Source organism: Epinephelus moara, chromosome 3, assembly GCF_006386435.1.
Source record: "Epinephelus moara isolate mb chromosome 3, YSFRI_EMoa_1.0, whole genome shotgun sequence".
Classification (NCBI taxonomy): domain Eukaryota; kingdom Metazoa; phylum Chordata; class Actinopteri; order Perciformes; family Serranidae; genus Epinephelus; species Epinephelus moara.
Genome location: NC_065508.1, coordinates 2,927,762 through 2,948,327, shown reverse-complemented (window position 1 = coordinate 2,948,327; position 20,566 = coordinate 2,927,762). Strand labels below are relative to the sequence as shown.

At 40.8% G+C, this 20,566-nt stretch overlaps 1 protein-coding gene across 1 annotated transcript; it reads right to left on the bottom strand.

Annotated features, from left to right (window-relative positions):
* Positions 1 to 13: 13 nt before the first annotated feature.
* Positions 14 to 18,436, bottom strand: chrne (cholinergic receptor, nicotinic, epsilon). Its single transcript, XM_050040165.1, has 12 exons — positions 18,276 to 18,436; positions 9,230 to 9,363; positions 8,978 to 9,022; positions 8,765 to 8,874; positions 8,516 to 8,671; positions 3,561 to 3,661; positions 3,281 to 3,481; positions 2,700 to 2,814; positions 2,477 to 2,591; positions 2,184 to 2,391; positions 1,456 to 1,589; positions 14 to 1,286 (listed from the first exon to the last, which is right to left on the bottom strand). Exons 1-12 carry the CDS (start codon positions 18,343 to 18,345, stop codon positions 1,119 to 1,121), a joined length of 1,557 nt encoding a protein of 518 aa, XP_049896122.1. The 5' UTR covers positions 18,346 to 18,436; the 3' UTR covers positions 14 to 1,118.
* Positions 18,437 to 20,566: the final 2,130 nt, after the last annotated feature.

The following is a 20,566-nucleotide window of genomic DNA, read 5'->3' as shown; positions in this document are numbered from 1 at the left end:
TTTTATTTTGTGAATTGTTTCTGTAAGGTAGTGGTTGAATTTTTGTGGCATTTTACATTGTATTTATACTTACAGCTGAGCATCCTTAGCTTTCATCACCCCAGAGGAACCGCATACACACACACAGTGTGTGACTGCCTACTATCTGATCATTTTCTCTTAGAAAGGCTTAATAAGATGTATAAAAGACAACAAACAAAACTACTTTGACATTCAGTGCAAATTAAAACCCATTTCCCTAATTGTATGTGTCATGGAGGTTTTCACACAACTCACACTTTGTAATAAATGTATTAAACAAGTCACAATGCGCAAAAAGTATTTATTTTAAAAAACATGGCACAATGAATCAAGACAATGTCCCTCTGAGCTATCTAGCTCCTAACAAGACGTGCTAATGAATAAGTCATAGTAAGAATAAGGCTTTGGTTCAGAGTTGGCTGGCTCAAGTTACATGCACAGGATCCACATAAGACATAGTACATGCAGGGAAACTTATGCAGACTTTTTGCAGTGTGCCACATGGATGATTCTTGTAACTTCATCACACTGTGTGTACATAAAATCTGTTTAATCCATTTAATTAACCTTCTTTAATGGTATATATGAATTCAGTTTGACACAGTGCTTGTGGCCCCATGCAATACAGACACAATGTGCTGCAATAGAAATAACTTTCTCAGCAAAGTGGTGAATCCACATTTTCCTTCAAATACACCCCCTGACCTGAAGTCTGAACTTGCTTAAACACAAACTGTGGATATTGTCTTTTATTCCACAAAACAAATAATAAATAATTGCACTTAATGATGATGGTGATGTTTTAACATATACATCCAAAGAACTTACACTAAGATGAAGAACTCATAACTAAGTTGTAAGTTAGAATGGAAGACCCTCAGCTGCCTAACAAGTGTTCACAAAGAGTGAAGTTTGAGCTGTGAACATGAACACAGAAAGATTTATTGTTAAATTCCTGTAATTAAAGCCCTGCTAACTCAGCCCTGAATCTGGGCCTGGGACTCAATGAGCAAGATAACTCAGCCTTATAGACAGCATGAGGTACAGTGACCCTTGGAAAGGTTTCATCACAGCAAAAGGGGCTGTTTTTTTTTATTTTAACTTGGGACATATTTTTTGTTCTCCCCCGGAAATGGAAATTCAGGCACTTGGTTGAAGTGTCCTTGTAAAAAGATCCCCACTGTGCCGATGGTGAAGAGGAGGATGGCAGCCCAGAAACACACCTTGTCGATCATCTTCCCAATCAGTACCCAGCTTTCAATTTCCTGTATTTGGAAATAGTAAAGAGGGATTAAACAACTGAGGTAAGAGTTAAAACAGTTGCTCAAAATTGTTTAAAAAAATATAGGCCAAAAAACACTTCGTCAATAGACACATTTAAAACATACAATACAAACTGTTGGCTTGGCAGATAAAGTATGAAGTAACACTCACAGATCCAATGTTATTTTGCTGTCTTGTACTCTCAGCAATGAAGTTGCAGGCATCCACACATCTCTTGATGTCAGGTGCAGCTTGGGCCAGACTCTTATACAGGTTGGCTGTGCTGCTGACATCCATATTATCCACTAGGGGGGAGGAGGCAGTTAACTCAGACATTAGTATGCAACAGCATTGCCCGAGGCAGACACAGGCATCTTTGATGGTGATGAGGCAAAAATAAAGGACAGGAAATAAACGACATACATTGCGCCTTTAATACACAAATAAATGGCTACAATGAGGGATATGAAGACGTGGGATAGAAAATAGGGTGGGACAGTGGTGCAGTGATAAGCACTGCTGCCTCACAGCAAGAGGGTTCTGGGTCTGAACCTGCCAGCAAGCTGAGGCCCTTCTGTGCGGAGTTTGCATGTTCTCCTGGTGTCAGCATGGGATCTCTCCAGGTTCTCTGGCTTCCTCCCACAGTCCAAAGACATGCAGGCTAGGTAAACTGGTGACTCTAAAGGTGTGAATGTGAGTGTGAATGGTTGTCTGTCTCTAGCCCTGTGATTGTCTGGTAGCCTGTCCAGGGTGAACCCCATATAAAATAGCAAAACATGGAAATACAAGTACCTAAAAACTGCACCTAAGTACAGTACTTGTGTAAATGTAGGCTACTTAGTTACTTTTCACCACTGAATTTTGGAGCTGGGTCATAGTTTTAAAAAAAGATGTCTTACCAATTGATCCTGTGAGCCCATGCCTCTCTCTTTGTTTGTCAAACATCATTTCACTGCGAGGTTGTTTCAGCACATATTCCTCTGCTCTCTGCATGAGGCCAAAGGAGCTGCGCCGCCGTTCCCTCACTCCATTTACCTCTGTTGTCACCTCACTATCATCCACCAGTGGGGACATGCCCAGGAAGCGAGGAACCATTTCTAGGAACACCTGGCAGAGAAGGTAACAGTAGTTAGTTTACATAAAATAACTCTTGAACAGACAAATGAAACCCGGCCGCAGAGGATGTACTTACATGTTTGATGGTATTGGACATGGTATGAGTGCTGGGGCTGCGCAGGGAGAAGTTGAGCACCACAATTTGATTTGTGGCAATGAGAGTAGTGACAGACATCACAAAGATCAGGTACCTGAGGAGGACAAAGAGAAGATCTGTGAGGGAGACTGAAACTGTATGGATTAAAGAAAGAGAAGAAAAACACCCAGCAGAGGTCAGCAGAGAACACACACTGACTCACTTGCCGATAAGAGGGACAGAGAGAGATGTCTCAGGGACCTTCTGGGCAATAAGAAAGAGGAAAACAGTCTGAGCCAGCAAGACAGAGATGGCAACAGTCAACTTTTGTCCGCCGGCTGTAAAGAAGATGACAGAGACTTAGGAGACACACAAAATTAAAAAATCTTACCAGCTTTGGCAATCCAGTACATTCTCTGTGCTCAGGCACTTCACATGCAGCAATACTACATAGAATATTCACTACGTTTTGTTTTTATTTACAGTAGTTATAATGAAACATACAGTCAAAACAAATTTGCAGTTTGTTTTTTCTTTTTTTTGGACAGAAAATACTTAATTTTTGTTCTAAATTATGTCGTAGAATCTCCATTTTAATCCTTATACTGTATAACAAACCCAATGAAATGGCTACTTCTAAATTTGGGTCCTTTTTATTATGTTCAGTATTATTGTGTCTGATATTTCAGCTAGAAACATTATGTGTCTTGGTATTTTATAACATCCTTGCAACACTGCCCCATTTGAAACAATAATAGTCTGTGTAATAATACCTGTAGGGAATTGGACAACAGCATTACTGACCTTGTGCAGGTAGGAAGTAGGCCAGCACAACCAGTGAGGAGATGAGGGAGCAGGGCAGGATGATGTTGATGATATAGAAGAGGGGCTTCCTTTTGATGATCAGGTTGAACAAGATCTCCTGATACTCTAGGTCATCTGGGGAATAGCGTGTGTTGACCATCTTCCTGGCTGGACGATGGACAATGGCCCACTCACCATTCTCTGAGGGGTGAAAACAAAATAAGCTGGAGTGGAATTGTATGTTTTGAATGCTGGAGTATTGAATGTGGATTTACTGCACCTGTGAAAGCCTCTGGGTCGATGTCTACCCACTCAATAGTTTCGCTGTTGTCTCCGATAGCTAAAATGAGATCTACTTCATTGGCACTGTACGTCTGGGATCTTGGGGGGTTACGGCAGTGAGGACAGAAGAGAACAGAAAATAGTTGGATGTAACTCCAGTTCTATGAGCATGTGTGTAGCCCTCTAATTTAACCCAGGCTAGGCTCCATCTCGGCACCCTGAGACAGATCTTTGCATTGGTTGCATTACATCAGAACTAAGAGGAGCAGCCGCGACTTATCCGGTTATCGCGAGATTACTTTCTCTCATTTCCATGACAACCCCGGCCACACACGCACAAATGCACTGGCTATTTTAAAGAGCAGATAGGCTATCTACGGCTGTGGTTGGGTTTATTCAGGTTTTTCTCACATTATAGTGGCTTAAATACCAAAACATTTTGATGACACCTTAAGTGTCAATAATACAGCAGCATATAACAATATTATTTTACCTAAAACAATTAAATTTACAGCTCATTTAACAATAGGCTATGGCCCAGTTGGGACCCATCTAGTTCCCATATGTGCTGGCCAACTGGGATGCCCATCTCTCGCCCATGTATATTCTTCTGGGATGCCCACATGGGGCCCAACACCAACCCACTTAAAAACCCACTCTGAGCCCATGCCCAGTTAAAGCCCATGTAACCCAAGTAAATCCCTTGTGGGCCCCACTTGGACGTGTTGGCTGGGATAACTGCAGCTGGAGCAGCTACGTGAACCGTCCTCTAGCTAAATGACTAGCCCACCTTAACCTACACATCAGTTTCATGATCAGTTTTATGCTAAGTTAGCATTTAACTAGCTATGAAGTATTATGTTAAAAGAAAGGTGGTTAAAGTTAGGGTCAGGATATGGGAAGGCTACATCTTGTTACTTATACTAATGCTAACTTAGCGACTAGATAATGTTAGCTATTAAGTATTACGTTAAAAGAGAGGCGGTTAAGGTCAGGATAAGGGTAACGGGAAGGGTTCCGTCTCATTACCTATACTAATGCTAACTTAGCGCTTAGCTAACGCTAGCTAATAAGTATTACGTTAAAAGAAAGGCGGTTAAGTTTAGGATAAGGGTAATCGGGAAGGTTGCATCTTGTTAATTATACTAATGCTAACTTAGCAATTAGCTAACGTTGCCTATAAATATTACATTAAAAGAGAGGCGGTTAAGGTCAGGATAAGGCTAACGGGAAAGGTTCCGTCTCATTGCCTATACTAATGCTAACTTAGCACATAGCTAACGCTAGCTAATAAGTATTATGTTAAAAGAAAGGCGGTTAAGTTTAGGATAAGGGTAATCGGAAGGGTTGCATCTTGTTACTTATACTAATGCTAACTTAGCAATTAGCTAACGTTGCCTATAACGCGATTAAGGTCAGGATAAGGCTAACAGGAAGGGTTATGTCATGTTACCTATACTAATGCTAATTTAGCGAATAGCTAATGTTAGCTATAAAGCATTACGTTAAAAGAGAGGCAGTTAAGGTCAGGAGAAGGGTAATAGGAAGGGTTACGTCTCGTTACTTATATTAATGCTAACTTAGCAATTAGCTAACACTAGCTAATAAGTCTACGTTAAAAGAGGGGTGGTTAAGTTTAGGATAAGGGTAATCAGAAGGGTTACATCTCATTACTTATAAAGTGAATTACGTCTGCATGTATTATGAATTATAAAGTGGATTACTGTTACTTTTGGTCTCATTTATTCACTACAGTGTATCAGGGTTTAGATAGCCGTTGCATTGGTGGGTTTGTCTTGTACTACTGGTGGGTGCGGTTTGTAGGAACATGTTGTAAACGCTACAAACGGAATGTGTCTGGAACTATACATGTCTCTGCAGCTGCGCACAGTCGCACACATGTATCAAACAGGAGAGAATGTTTAAAAGGAAATGTAATAGGGTGTTACCTTTCACCTGCAAATTAAAATCCAGCAAGATGCACTATTTGTGAGAAGAAAGTACCACACAGCAGCAACATGACTAACCTCTTCAAACATTTTAAATCAGCAAACCCTGACAGTTGCCCATAATAAATTTGTTATTAATGGCCAATATGTGTCATGGGATTTGCCATCACGCCACCTACAAAATGACCATTTGTAAATCAGTTAGTCATGCAGTGTTATCTTGAATTTGTGAGGAAAACTTGTTTATCTTGCATACCTCCAGGGAAAATGGCTAACATATTGATAACTGATTGTTTGTGGACCATGTTAAACAACAGCAAAACAGAAGACTCACACAACTCATGCAGTCACATGCTCAGTAGCCTACTTCCAAAGAACATGCATTTTTGTAAAAAAGAAAAAAAAAATTCTATTGAAGTGTTGCTTTGAAGAGAGCATCGATAAGTTTCACTCTCAGTTCAGTTTTAAATAGTACAGTTTTAGCGAAAATGCATGTTTAGGAAGTACTGAGCATAAGACTAGATAAATGAGACTTGGATTACTCTGCACAAGTTGTGTAGTTTGTAAGTGGATGTTTTGATATAGCTTTGCTGTTGTTAAACGTGGTCCCCAATCAGTCAATAAATCAATAAGTTTGGTGTTTTCCATGGAGGCATGCAAGAGGACAAAGTTTTCTTCACAATTCAAGGTAACACAACACGACTAACTGATATACAAATGGACATTTTGTGGGTGAAGTATTCCTTTAAGTGTAATGATTTTCTTCTGCCTAAAGATGATCATTATTTTAAAAAATCAAATACCCATTTAAGAAATGATCGGTATCTGTATTGTTAAAATTATAATATAAAGTTTCTGTATCAGTATTATATCAATTTAAAAAGTTTATTATTGCTCATCCTTACTGGGTGGAGAGTGTTGTATTACAGTCATATCTCTCATTATAAAGACTGTATCAAGCAAGCCAAATCCACCTACTACTCTGGTTTAAATAATTCTAATGAAGCTGATTCTAAAGCTCTTTTTTCTGTGCTCAGAAATATCACACAACCTCCTGATTCACCTCCTCCCCATATGTATTCCACTGCCTTCTTTAACACCCTCATTTCCTTTTTTTCTACTAAAATCACAAATATCCATCAACAGTTTGTTCCCAACTGCTATTCATCGTCCTCTGTTCCCTCTTTGCTTCCTTCTCAGTCACTTTCAGCATTCACTCTCCCACCTGATGCTGAAGTTTCTGGTCTAATTAAGAAATCCAAAACATCAACCTGCCAGTTAGACCCTCTTCCAACTGTTCTAGTCAAAGCCACTGTTTCCTCTTTGGCCCCTGTCATCACACACATAATCCACTCCACTCTCAGCACTGGAATTGTTCCCTCGCCTCTCAAATCAGCTGCTGTTACTCCTATACTGAAGAAGATCCCAATAACTTCAATAATCTCCGCCCTATTTCCAACCTTCCATTTCTCACAAAAATTCTTGAAAAAACTGTTGCCTCTCAGCTCCATGCCCATCTCTCTTGCAATAATCTTTATGAACAATTCCAGTCTGGTTTCCGCCCTTTCCACTCTACCGAAACTGCATTGCTTAAAATCACCAATGATCTCCTCCTGGCAGCTGATTCTGGTCTATTATCCATCCTCATTCTGCTTGATCTGAGTGCGGCCTTCGACACCATCTCACACACCATCCTCCTGGACAGACTCATGCTATTGGCATCACACATACACCCCTTGACTGGTTTAAATCTTACCTCTCTGGCCACGCTCAGTTCATTCAGCTGAAATCATTTACCTCGCACCCTCTCCCAGTCTCCACAGGTGTGCCCCAGGGCTCTGTCCTGGGGCCCCTGCTATTTATCATCTACTTAATCCCCCTTGGTCACATTTTCCGTAAAAACCACATTAATTTCCATTGCTACGCGGATGACACCCAGCTCTACATCTCCTACAAACCTGATTCCACCCTCCCACCCTCATTCCTTACTGGCTGCCTTCACGAAATAAAGTCCTGGTTCACATGCAATTTCCTCAAATTAAACAGTGATAAAGCAGAAATGTTACTAATCAGCACTAAATCTAGCCAAAGCCCACAGTTTCACCATATCAATCGACAATTCTTCCATCCTCCCCTCCCCTCAGGTGAAGAGTCTGGGTGTCATCCTCGACAGCACGCTTTCCTTCTCATCCCACATTAACAACATAACACGGTCAGCCTACTTTCATCTCCGCAACATCAACCGCCTGCGCCCCTCCCTCACACCTCACACCGCTACCATACTGGTTCACAGTCTTGTCACTTCCCGGGTTGACTACTGCAACTCCCCCCTGTTTGGTCTCCCCCTGAAAATCCTCCATAAACTGCAGATGGTTCAGAATTCCGCTGCCCGTATTATCACTAGGACCCCATCCACCTGTCATATCACACCCATCTTGGCTCCCCATCACCTACCGCATCCACTATAAGATTCTACTGAGCTACAAGGCCATCCACAGCCTCGCCCCTCTGTACCTCTCTGACCTCCTTCCTATCACCATACCTGCTCGAACCTCAGATCCTCTTCTTCTATTTACCTCGCTGTCCCCTCCATTCACCTCACTCCCCAACTCTGGAATTCACTCCCCCCTGACCTCCGAAATATTGATTCACTCCCACACTGTAACTCCAGGCTGAAAACTCACCTGTTCCGGCTTTCCTACTCTCTTTGAGTGGGTAAGCCTGAACAGATGTTTTGTTTGCTTCTTAAACTGATAATCGTTTGTTTGTTTGTTGTTAAATGTTTAATTATCTTGTACTTTGTATTTTTTTGTATTTTATTGTATTTTACTCTGTAAGGCGACTTGAGTGTTATGAAAGGCACCCAGAAATAAAATGTATTATTATTATTATTAAAGATCTGTTGAGCTTCTCAGAAGATGCAGCACACACAAAGACAAAGAACAAAGTCATAAATCAGCAATTATATATAGTATATTTTTGAAATGATATAGTTTAACTATACCTGAACGCTAATGTGCAGTTTTGATAATCAAATGGGAAGTAGGTGATCTCAATGGCACACGTGCTGCGATAGATAGCAGGAGGCAGCCAGTACATCCCACCACTGCTGTAGATTAACACATTGGCGTAGTAGGCCACATCAAACTTGCCATCAATGCTGCAGAAATTGAGAATAAAGAACAGAAACAGTTGACACCAGACTTTATACAAAACACTGCAAGCAAACTTTTTTTTTTTTTTACTGCCTTACTTGTTCTCAAGGACGATGTCAGGAAGCCAAACAGTGCTGCACGGGACACGAATAATACCAATGCCATGATATTTAGATTCGTCCCAGGCAAGGCGATAATCAGTCCATTGCTATAAATGACATTTGAGTGAAAGGTCACCAGTAACATTAAAATCTAGACACAAATGAGGGCTTGCACAAACAAAACAAAAAGTATGGAGAGGGAAAACTCACAATCTCGATCCACACATTGGTCGTCAGAGTCTCCTCCTTTTCATTCTGTGGTATAAGTGAAGAAGCAGTATGAATATTTGAGCTGTCTGCTGTGTTGATCATGCATGGCTGAGTTACGACACCTAACAGCCATTATTGAGCTCACTATGATGAGCTAGTGGCCGTGCTTATTTCTTAGAATCGTGAATATTTGCTGTTTGGAGGTGTCACAGCCAAGCTTTGTTGTAACAAGTAGGAAGCGTAAGCTCTCACCAGGGAGATAAGGTTAGTGAGGGTCAGCTTGATCTGAATGTCCAACTTGTCTTCAGGTTTAACCACCGGGCGAATATTCTTGTTGTAACTTTTGAACAAGTCACTGATCAGCTGGGACTCCTCATTACACTGCACTGCATGAAAAAATAGATAGAGATAAGGTTAGATAAGGTTTATGAACTTATGTTATAATAATATTTCTATGTCCATCAATTGAAAAATGGGAAAATGGATAAATATGTCCCCCAGGAGGGTATCACCATGAGGCCTGAAACGACAAGTGACCAAAAGTTAAATGAACTTTTAAAAGGCAAAAAAGTACTATGTAACCACTGAAAGAAGAAAAAACAAATACTTCCATTTTGTTCTTTTGCTTCAAAAGCTTCCCTCGGTCCAGTGACCAGCAGCAGCTAATGTTTGCTATTGTTGGCAAACTTTGGTTGGATATTGCTGTGTTGCCAACATTATTCAGCCAGTGTCTTGACTTTTTCCCTTGCTTGTGCTACTGTTACACTGTTTTATCATTTACCATTATTATCTCGTAAGCAATAAAATGTGCTGTTGCACAATTCATCACACTCAGCTTTTGCTGCCTTACTTGGTATGACCAGTAGCTTTAAGTGGCTAATGTGTGCTAACTTTAGATAGATATTGCTGTGCAAATTAATCAGCCAGTTTACTGACTTATTTACAACTTGTCTTGTCTTGTACTGCTGTTACACAATGTTTTAGTGTTTGCCATTATGTTGTAATTGTTACCAAGGCCATTGTGTTCAGCAAAAGTCTCACTTTAAAGAACCCTACGTATTGAAACATGCCATCCTCGTTAGTTTGTTACAGTTTATCACAGTGTTACCACTTTTGTTTAGTAGTTTAGTTAATTTCATTGTTGAGGTTAGTGTAGCTTGAACTACTACTTCTATAGTTTGAAATAATGTGGACAATAAGTATAAAAACATGCTGCAGATGCAAAATAAGCTCTTTTGTCTGTACTTTAAAGCATGTCAAGGGGAGACCAGGGAGGATTGTTAGCGAGCTAACAGTTAGGTATTACTGAAACATATTGGCAAATTAGTTGTATTATTATTTCAAACATGACGTATGAACACATAAATCTGCCAATAGTTATTATTTTAATAGCTTAATATTGTATGCACCATATAGGGGTATGTTAATACATGGCACGTCAGGCCATCCTACATGTTACTGAAGGCCCAATTTAATATGCAACTCAGTTTTATAAAACTAAGCACAAAAAGTAAGGAAATGCGTGTTTGGTGGCTTATTTCTTTGTTGTAACAATGCTTCTTGGCAGTACATATTATACTGTTGGAAAGCTTATTTATTTCCCTTTTAAATGGTGCCACATTTGTAAGGAACATGCATTTGTGGGATGAGCAGCAGAGCTGAGTATGATGGTTGCGCCCATGAAAGATTTGCCAAATCTGCTCTGCCAATGCCAAACAGCTTTTTTTGGCTGTTGCTACTGACTCTTGTTTCGAGCTTTTGGTACCCCCAGGTGCTGACAATCAGGTGCCAGCACCTGTGTCTGCTCCAAGAATCGGCATGCCACGTTTGACTGATGTGGACAGGGCCTGTGCGATAGGACAACTTCAAGCTGGTGTTCTGCAAAACCAAGTTGCAGCATTATTTGGAGTGAGCCCTAGTACCATCTGCAAATTGAAGGCCAAGTTCCATATAACAGGAGATGTCAGAGACAGGGCTCGAAGTGGGCGTCCCAAGAAGACGGCACCCCAAAAAGACCGTTTCCTCATCCTGTCAGCACTTAGGAACCATAGGCAGTCTTCTACAGATTTGCAGTCAAGGTTTGCAGGACGATATGGCCGACGGCTGTCTGCCCAGACAATCTGGAACAGACTGCACGCAGCCAACATAGGTCTGCCATGACTGCCCTTCACTGTCAGGCCCGTTTGCGCTGGTGTCGGCAACACGTGAACTGGAACCTGAACATGTGCAGGAACAATATGTTCAGCGATGATTCCAGATCAGAGCGGGGTTTATCAGAGACTAGTCTGAGTGGGCGGAAGTTCGCTGCATAGATCAGCCTCTCGTTGGGCGCAACGAGCCACCCGCTGAAGTCCCGCCCTACCACCTCCGGTTGTGTAGCAGTTTTCAAGCGCACCGTTGCTGTGGCACCGCCAAGAACGATTGTGATTGGTTGAAAGAAATAAAAAAAGCCGGGGCGTTTTTTTCTCCAATCTTAAAGTGAGAGTCGGCGCAGCCAGACCTTTCCTTTCTTGAGAAAGGTCTGGTGAGCGAGACTAATCAGAGACTACCTCCAGAATTTGGGAGTGGAGAGGATGGAATGGCCTGTCAGCAGTCCTGACCTCAACCCCATCGTACACTTGTGGGATCAGCTTGGGCGTGCATTTCGTACCAGAGTGACCAACACAACCATGTTGGCTGACTTGCCACAAACGCTGGTTGAAGAATGGGATGCCATCCCACAGCAATGTGTGACCAGGCTGGTGACCAGCATGAGGAGGAGGTGCCAGGCTGTTATGGCTGTGTATGGTTCTTCCACACAATGATCCAATCCACCAAACAACACCAAACAAGAGTCAACAGCAAAAAAAGCTGTTTGGCATTGGCAGAGAAGATTTGGTAAATCTTTCATGGGCGCAACCATCATACTCAGCTCTGCTGCTCATCCCACAAATGCATGTTCCTTACAAATGTGGCACCATTTAAAAGGGAAATAAACAGGCTTTCCAACCGTATAAGATTCACTGCCAAGAAGCATTGTTACAACAAAGAAATAATCTACCAAACACAAATTTCCTTACTTTTTGTGCTTAGTTTATAATATATGTGATGTGGGGTCCGTGCTCTGTCTCTATTTCAGCTCAGGGATCCTTAGCCTGAACAATGTTGAAGGCCACTGGATTTAATTTGGCCTTTACAGCGGTACTGATATTTTTTAACCTCTACAAGAACTTTCTTTTAAAACATATGCACCATGTATATCTACTGTAGCCCGTATCTTTCCTCTCTTGCAAGGAGCACCTGTAACATAAATAATTTCCCCTCGGGGATCAATAAAGTATTTCTGATTCTGATTCTGATTCTGATTCTGATTCTGATCTACGTATATATGGTTGCACCATTAGGGGTTACTTGTAACACTTATTCAAAAGGTGTTACAAACATCCTCACACCTGTCTGCCATCGTTTACCAAAATAGCCTACTAACCAAATCATAGACTTGTTTCAACAAATTACTTTCACACCTGAGATAGTGTCAGTGTTTTAGCAGTAAAATCTGCACATTTTTTTCTACAGTATGAAATTTCACATATATGGTCAGGAAGGAAGTGGTCATGCATGAAATTTTTCTCATGGCTCTCAGGCTGCCCCTTCTTAGTGGAAATGGTGCTTTTACCACCAACCCATTATTACAACCACCCCTGGTCTCCCCTGCTGTATCATGTGACCAACAAGTTGTAAGAGCGACTTACCAGCTGCACACCATAACTTCCATCAATTATCCATATTATCCAGAACAAATTTGAACTTTTTTTAATTTACATGAAGTTCATATTTCTCAAGACAATAATGTGTTTTCAGTATTGAGATATATTTTGTGTTGATGTCATCTACATGTGCATGCATGTTTGACCAAATGTGGAATTGAAATGCATTTCTGAACATTTTATTGTTAAAATGTAATGTTTTGCTGTGTGGGCGCACAGGTGTTGAGACAAACACCAACCTCAGGCCAGAGAGATGAGCAGGTGCATGAAGAATCTAGAAACTAGCAACCAGGCTTAAAGCTGCACTTATTTGGCAATGGTAATTCAAACAATACTCCTCCGCTACAATTTATTTCAATATAAACTTGAAGAGAGACTACGAGAGTAAGGTAGAGGTTATTTCCGACACATTGCCTCTTCCCTCCCAGCTGTCACTATCCGCAGCTCAGATTACACAGCAGCTGGGAAAATCTAAACTAGGACTTTAAGTCACACTCAGGTCATCTACAATAATCATCAATACCATCATTAACCAGAAATGGTGACAGTAACACATGCTACAAAGTGGTAATGATCTTGTCCCCCGTGATCGATTCATTCCCGGGTCTGCCTGATCCAACCAGGCAGAAATACGTCACATAGTTTTGAGATGTAATCCTATTTATCTCATGGGACAATCTGTGTAGTAGGTAGTGTAATGACAGTGGTGAGATGTCTCACCTCCCAAGGGTTTGTCAGTTGTTAATTATTAAATATTCTTAAATATTACACTTGACACATTGATGAGAAATGTGCCATCCCCTGTGTTTCATCAAAATCTGTACTACAAAGACTGGAGCATCCCTTTAGGCCAATAAAGCTTTGAGTTTGTGACCAGATTCATAGTCTTCCTCCAGGTACATCATGGAGGAAAACAAAGGCAGTGCTCCTTACTAGGGTGTGTAAATAACACTTAGAGAATAAAGACGACAGCAAGTTGACAACCTGTCCTAAAAAAATTTAACTGGAAAATCAGTGTAATGTTTTAATATCCCTATTTATCTGTGGTATGTTAAAGTTAATATATTGACCTAATTACAACCTGCTTACTGTATCAGCTTCGTGGAATTGCGATATTTCTTTTTTTTTTTTTTTCCATTTACAAAAATAACATATTTTAAAATAATAGACTGTTTAATCAGTGCTGGGGACATTTCCGTGGGGGTCTTGGGAGGATTCTTTCCTGGGATTTATTTATTTTTATGAATCAGCTCCATTTTGATTCTTTTTTATGCACTCTAGCATCTTATTTACCCTTAAACCTGTTTGTTTGTTTGTTTGTTTGTTAATTATGAATTATGAATTGTGATGTTAAAAATATTAGTAGTTGTTAGTAATTAGTATTAAATAGACAGAATAATTTGTAACCACTAACATTAAAATTTTGAGAATTTTGAGGTACTTGAGTATATCCATTTTATGCTACTTTATATTTGCTGCCTCTCAGAAGGAAAAACACTTTTTACTCCTCTATATTTATTTGTTTGTTTTAGTTACCTTGAAAATGTAGATGATGATACGGAGTGTAATCAACTAAAAATGTATAATCATTCACACCGGACTTTCACCTACGAGGCCAGTGTTCGCTTCCTGTACGAATGTTCGGCCAAACCATGATGTCTTTTTTCTAAACCTAACCACGTACTTTCGTTGCACAAGGAAATAAGCGTAAATACGAGGTGTTTTACTGACATTGTAATGAGCAGAAATTGGACATTTCCTGTAACAAAGGAAGTGTATTTTGAAAAGACACATTCATGTAACAGGCATAAATTGACAGGGCGTTGCAGAATATCAACACCAGACACACTTAGGATACCTAGTGTGTGATCTGTAGATGTGAAAGTCGACTGACCAAGTGGCGAGATATGACAAGACATGACTCAGAGGACCCAAAACTTGCATTTTTGTTTAACAATATCTTATTTTAGAGGGTTTGAATACATGAATGAAATTATTATTACTATTATTATTATTATAACAAATATTCTTATAATAATAATAATAATAATAATAATAAGAAGAAGAAGAAGAAGAAGAAGAAGAATGAGATCTGGGGCTTCCAGTCCTAACAACAGCACTGCATAGGAGATTTATTTATTTATTATTTTATTTATTATTTATGTCAGCTAGGATAGGCAATAAATGAATGAATGAATGAATGAATGAATGAATGTTTTTCTTACAAATAAGAACAAAAGCCATGACACAAATAAACAACTTAAAGGGATAGTGCACCCAAAAATGAAAATTCAGCCATTATCTACTCACCCATATGCCGAGGGAGGCTCAGGTGAAGTTTTAGAGTCCTCACATCCCTTGCAGAGATCCAAGGGGAGAGGAGGTAGCAACACAACTCCACCTAATGGAGGCTGACGGCGCCCCAGATTCAAACATCCAAGAACACATAATTGAAACCACAAATATCTCCATACTGGACACATGTGAGCGCAGTGCACAGAGAGGCAGTCAGAGCTACAGGCTACAATGAGGCTATAAACAGAGTTCAAGTTGCGTTTTTCCAAACATCTTTTTATGTCGGGGCTTCAGGACACTTGGATCACTACGGACGAGCAGTATGGAGATACTTTGTGGTTTCAATTATGTGTTTTTGGACGTGTGTTGACATGTTGCTACCCCCTCTCCCCTTGAAGTGATGTGAGGACTCTAAAACTTCACCAGAGCCTCCATCGGCATATGGGTGAGTAGATAATGGCTGAATTTTCATTTTTTCGGTGCACTATCCCTTTAACTAACAAACAATAATAAAACAACAAACAATAAAAGAATACAGCATGTGCAAGTTTGCAAATGTCGTTCTCTTTCCTTTGCTTTTGTACTGCAGTGTGGATGGCTTTTGCCTTTTTCATTTTTTCTTACTCCACACAATCATCATACCCTCCCTTATGTTTGATTTTTTTATGAATGTCAAAAAATAATAAATAAATGTCACTTAAAGGAAACTCTGCCACTTTTTTTAATGATGGGCAGTTGCAAAGACAGGCAGGTTTCTGAAGCATTACGGAGGTTGCATATTTTTAAATACTCTTAAGTACAGTAAACTGTCAAGTGTCACTGTAGACTGACAGTGAGAGAAACACACTGACTTTTAAAAGGTGCCATGTCAGTCAGCCAGCTCATGTGGATCAGTTATATTATCATGTGAATACTTAAGTCCGGTTCATGTTTGGTATCGACTGTATGCTTTGACGTGGTCAATTCCCACAGCTGCTCAGAGAGAGACGGGAGAGGAATGATGGGAAATGAGAAGCAGAGCCTGCAGGTGACCACTGAGGAGAAGTGGACCTGATCGAAATGATCGTATAAGTTGGATACCTCAAAACTTTGGCGAATGAAATTACCAAAGTCAGAACAGCTAACAGTGGGACCATGCTTTTTTGTGATATGCTTGAGCTGACCGTTTAAGGTGACCAAAAGGCAGGCAGCATAATGTGTCAGAGCAACATGACCACACAGGTAAGCATTACAACATCACTGTTTGTCTGGGGTAAAAGCAAGCCGAGCTCACCCTAGCTGACCATGTGCTATTGTCCAATGTGCACTCCTATTTATGAATTAATACCAAGTTTGTACTTGCAGCTGCTCTTAGTGTATAGAGGTCAAATGGCTGACTGCAGCCTCAACTCAGCTTCATCTCACGTTTTCCATCTGACAGTAATAATGTCAATTTGATAAGTATATTTCTATGACAATCAACAGTCATCAAAGCATATGTCATGGAGTTGTCATCCTGACATTTAAAGTGTTTTGATTGATTCATGACATCAACTCATTCACTGAGTAACTTTGAAAACATTGAACTGAACAACCTGAACAGTTGCCAGTAGCTGCCGGTAGCCTTTGAACGGCACTGTGAGATAAATTATTTTCCTGCAGTCTACAGCTGACTGTTAGCTAGTAACGATGAAAAGGCAATGAAACATCCCTAATTTTTTGGAACAGCTAAAAAAGTTTATGATGCTGTAACGTCAGTCACTTTTCTACTAAAAAGTGGTATTAGAGGTTAGGTTATTTTAAAAACAGGAAAACCCACTAAAACTAAACAATAGACTCCTTTCTCATCTGTGTGTCTTTTTTTTGTTTGTCATGTTTGACGTCATGGACAGGCTGGAAAACAGGCTAGTAAACCGCAGAAAGCAGCATGGAGTCCAGTGAAAACCTTATGGTGGTTACTTTCGTTTATATATCTCCGCTTATTCAGTCTGTCTTTCTACTCGGTGCAGGCTGATGTGGATTTATGTTTGAGTGCTGCTTGGATGGAGACGGGCTGTATTTTGTGGCATTGCATCTCACCAGTAAAGGGGTTAAAACTAGTGCGTTCATTCAGGTGTGTATGCTGATTGTAAAATTCCCCATTAAAAGCCAGATGTTAGGTGTTGTTAGGGTTTTTTTGTGCAGTGGGAAAGGGGCTTAACGCAGCTGCCAATCATGTCAATCACTGCGGTCAAACTGTCAAACTAGACAGCGCTGATGAAATATTAATTAAGATTGTGCTGTGTCAATATATTAACAGTCAAACAAACAAATATGAAAAAAAAGGTCAGGTTTTTTTTTGGTTACAAACTGTAGCTTTAAATGATGACAAAACCTGGCCCCAACACCCACCTCAGGATCGCTAACAGGCTGGCTTCTACTGCTGCTGGCTAGATAATTAGCATTAATGATGATAACAGGAGGTGCAGTAGCTACAGTACAGGCCTGCAACAGCAATGAAAAATAGTGTCTGTGTTAATGGGTCTCGAGCGTGGTCCCCATGAACAGATTATGCTGCAAAGTTGTAAACAGTAGTAAATTAATACAGTATGTCACTTTCACTTCTGCCTCCACTGCAGCTGTAGCCTTTCTGGCCTGCTGTTACCCTCCTGTTTCAGAACTCCATCTACACCAACCAGAGCAGCTTCACATTTGATGCTAACTTTTTTTGGTGCTATCTGATAAACTGCATTTACTCAAAGTCATATTTAATCATGGGATGGGTTATGGAACAGAGGATCCATGTGGACATCAGTATCAATAATAAGTAGAACATACGAACGACAAGTGCACTTAAACGAGCAGAGAGACTTCAAAAACCCCAGCATGCTTTGTATATGGTTTGCCTTGTTTTCCAAATTTTATACAAGTCATGCAAGCCTATAAGGTGCGTGGTCAGCTTATGTCAGCTTTACAGTAGTATTCAAAATGCTGTATGTTGTAGATATACTTTATGTGTGCTTGCAGATAAACTATCAACAGGAGTAAAATATTTTGTCTGCTTCCAAAATTATCATCTTTAAAATTTGATATTTACAGCAGGATGTGTAAACACGTTTTAAGGAGGTCAAAAGTATGAAAAGTCTTCTCTGTCATTGCCAGTCAATGTAGTGAGAGTTATAGAGCTGGTTGTCGCTCCTCTGCCTGCACATGACAGGCGGAGAATTAATTTTGATAGATAAAAGGGCAGCCAGCCAGTCGATGAGGATGTGCCAAAAGTTTGCCACTGTGCCACTTACCCTGAACCATTAAAGTCCCGAGAATAGTTACAACTCCAAAAAATATCCAAAACCTGCGAGCTGCCATCATGTCCCAGGACCTCTCCACTGCACTGCGCTGCACTATATTTAAATATTAAGTTTGAGAGAGAGAGTGAGAGTAAAGACAGAGAGGAAGAGCCCTAAATCCCCTCACCAAACCCCCTGACTGTCGCCCACCCCGGCTGTTGCTATCCATGGCTCAGATTACACAGCAGCTGGGAATCAGTAAACCAGGACTTCAAGTCACACTGCGGTCACCCACAATAATAATCATCACGATCATTAGACAACAGCAATCAGTGGTGATGGCAGTTGTACACTTAGGTTTTTCTTTGACAGAATGTAGGCAAGCGTGAGACCTCATGCAGTTAATATCCATTATGATACATTTTCAATATCTCTGTAATATTCCTGTAAATTGTGAATCATTTTTGCTTTGCTGTTTGTAATGTATGGTCACATTATGAATGTTACTTTTGATGGGAAAATCACCAATGGCGCATTTTCACTTCCTTGGCATATTTGTCCTGCATTTGTTAATTAGAAAAATTAGAATATGTGGCTGTGTGTGTGTGTGTGTGTGTGTGTGTGTCAGACAGAGCATGAGAAAACAACACAAATACATACACATGTGGGTGCAGCAAGGTGTGCAGGCCGGCTCTCCCCCTGCTATGTGTCCGGGGTATTAATACATACAGCAGAGCCTTGCCACTTCAACAGCAGGACTTCAGTAGCAACTGTGTCTGCAGCCCACATTGTGGTGGGGTTAGAGGGCTGGAGGCAGACAGTGCTCATGAAACTCATAAAACTCCATGGAGACAGAAACTTTGATCGAGATCAGTTGGATAACTTTTTGGATTTCCAACAGAAGTGGATGGTGCTACAAAGGTAACTCCAAAAAAAAATTACACGCCTTCCAATCAGGACATTTCACGCAAATCCAGGAACTAAATTTGTTCTTATTATTAGTACAGTAATATAAGTAGTGTCATTCTGCAGCAACAAGGGCAACAGACTGATTTGTGGAATGTGCCATGTGAGTTTCACAGTATGTGATGTACTTCTAAATATACAGTTAGGGAAACAGAGATGAGCTACTTTAAGGTAACTAGAGCCTCCAGAAGGCAGATTATGTGTCTCGCACTCAGTTCAGAGCTCAGAGACAGAGGAGGGGCTGGATCTGTCCGACCTCAAAGACAGTCTGTTCACAGAGCAGAGCTGCAGTGCTGTAGCAAAATACATTTCAGATTCATCCAAGCATGGGTAAATTAAAAGATCAGACAGGCAAAGGTATTTTAAGGACATTCTAAAATAAAGGGACCTTCAGCATTATGTTTTCTGTTGGTGTTTCTCCACAACGAGCAGTCCATCGTTTGCTCTCCCAGCTTCTTTTGTACAGCTGAAGCCAAGAATCAACTCCAACCGCTTATATTTGGCACTTCTTTAACATAACTGACATGGAGGCCCTTTGGTGCAAAATGTCAGACAGGTGTGTGTAACTGTTTTCATAATAAGTGCTATAAATATAGCCACATCCTGTGAGGCAGGGGGTTAAAACCATTGTAGAGTTAATGCGGCTGGACCAAGAGCTGTATTTGAATATGCAATGACAACATTTTTCAAATTGGCAGTGCCTGCTGTGCATCCACAGATAGACTTACAATAACAGTTAGACTCTTATTAGTAAATGTATCATTCACTGTCACAATGTCAGCCTCTGTTATGGGATACTGCTGCAAATAGGAGTTTGAAACTTCAGGGTTGGGTGGCATGATGGTGCAGTGGGTAGCGTTGGTTCCTGGTTCAAATCTGGGGTGCGGGATTCAAACCCTGGGTTGGGGAAACTCTTCTGTGCAGAGTTTGCATGTTCTCCCTGTGTCAGCGTGGGTTTCCTCCAGGTGCTCCAGCTTCCTCCCACAGTCCAAAGACATGCAGGTTAATTGGTGACTCTAAATTGTCCGTAGGTGTGAATGTGAGTGTGAATGGTTGTCTGTCTCTATGTGTCAGCCCTGTGATAGTCTGGTGACCTGTCCAGGGTGAACCCCGCCTCTCACCCAGTATCAGCAGGGATAGGCTCCAGCCTACGTAGATAGCACTAGCGCTCTCTCTTGGGTCCAAAATCAAGCTGTTCCACTTAGCGCCCCCGCTGGAGGCCTGGAGAACTTCTGCTGTGTTGACTGAATATGAAATTGCCAAAAAATATTTGACAATTTCTACTACTTCAATCAGGCTTCCACCTCACCATCTGTGTCGTCAATTTCCTGCCTCCA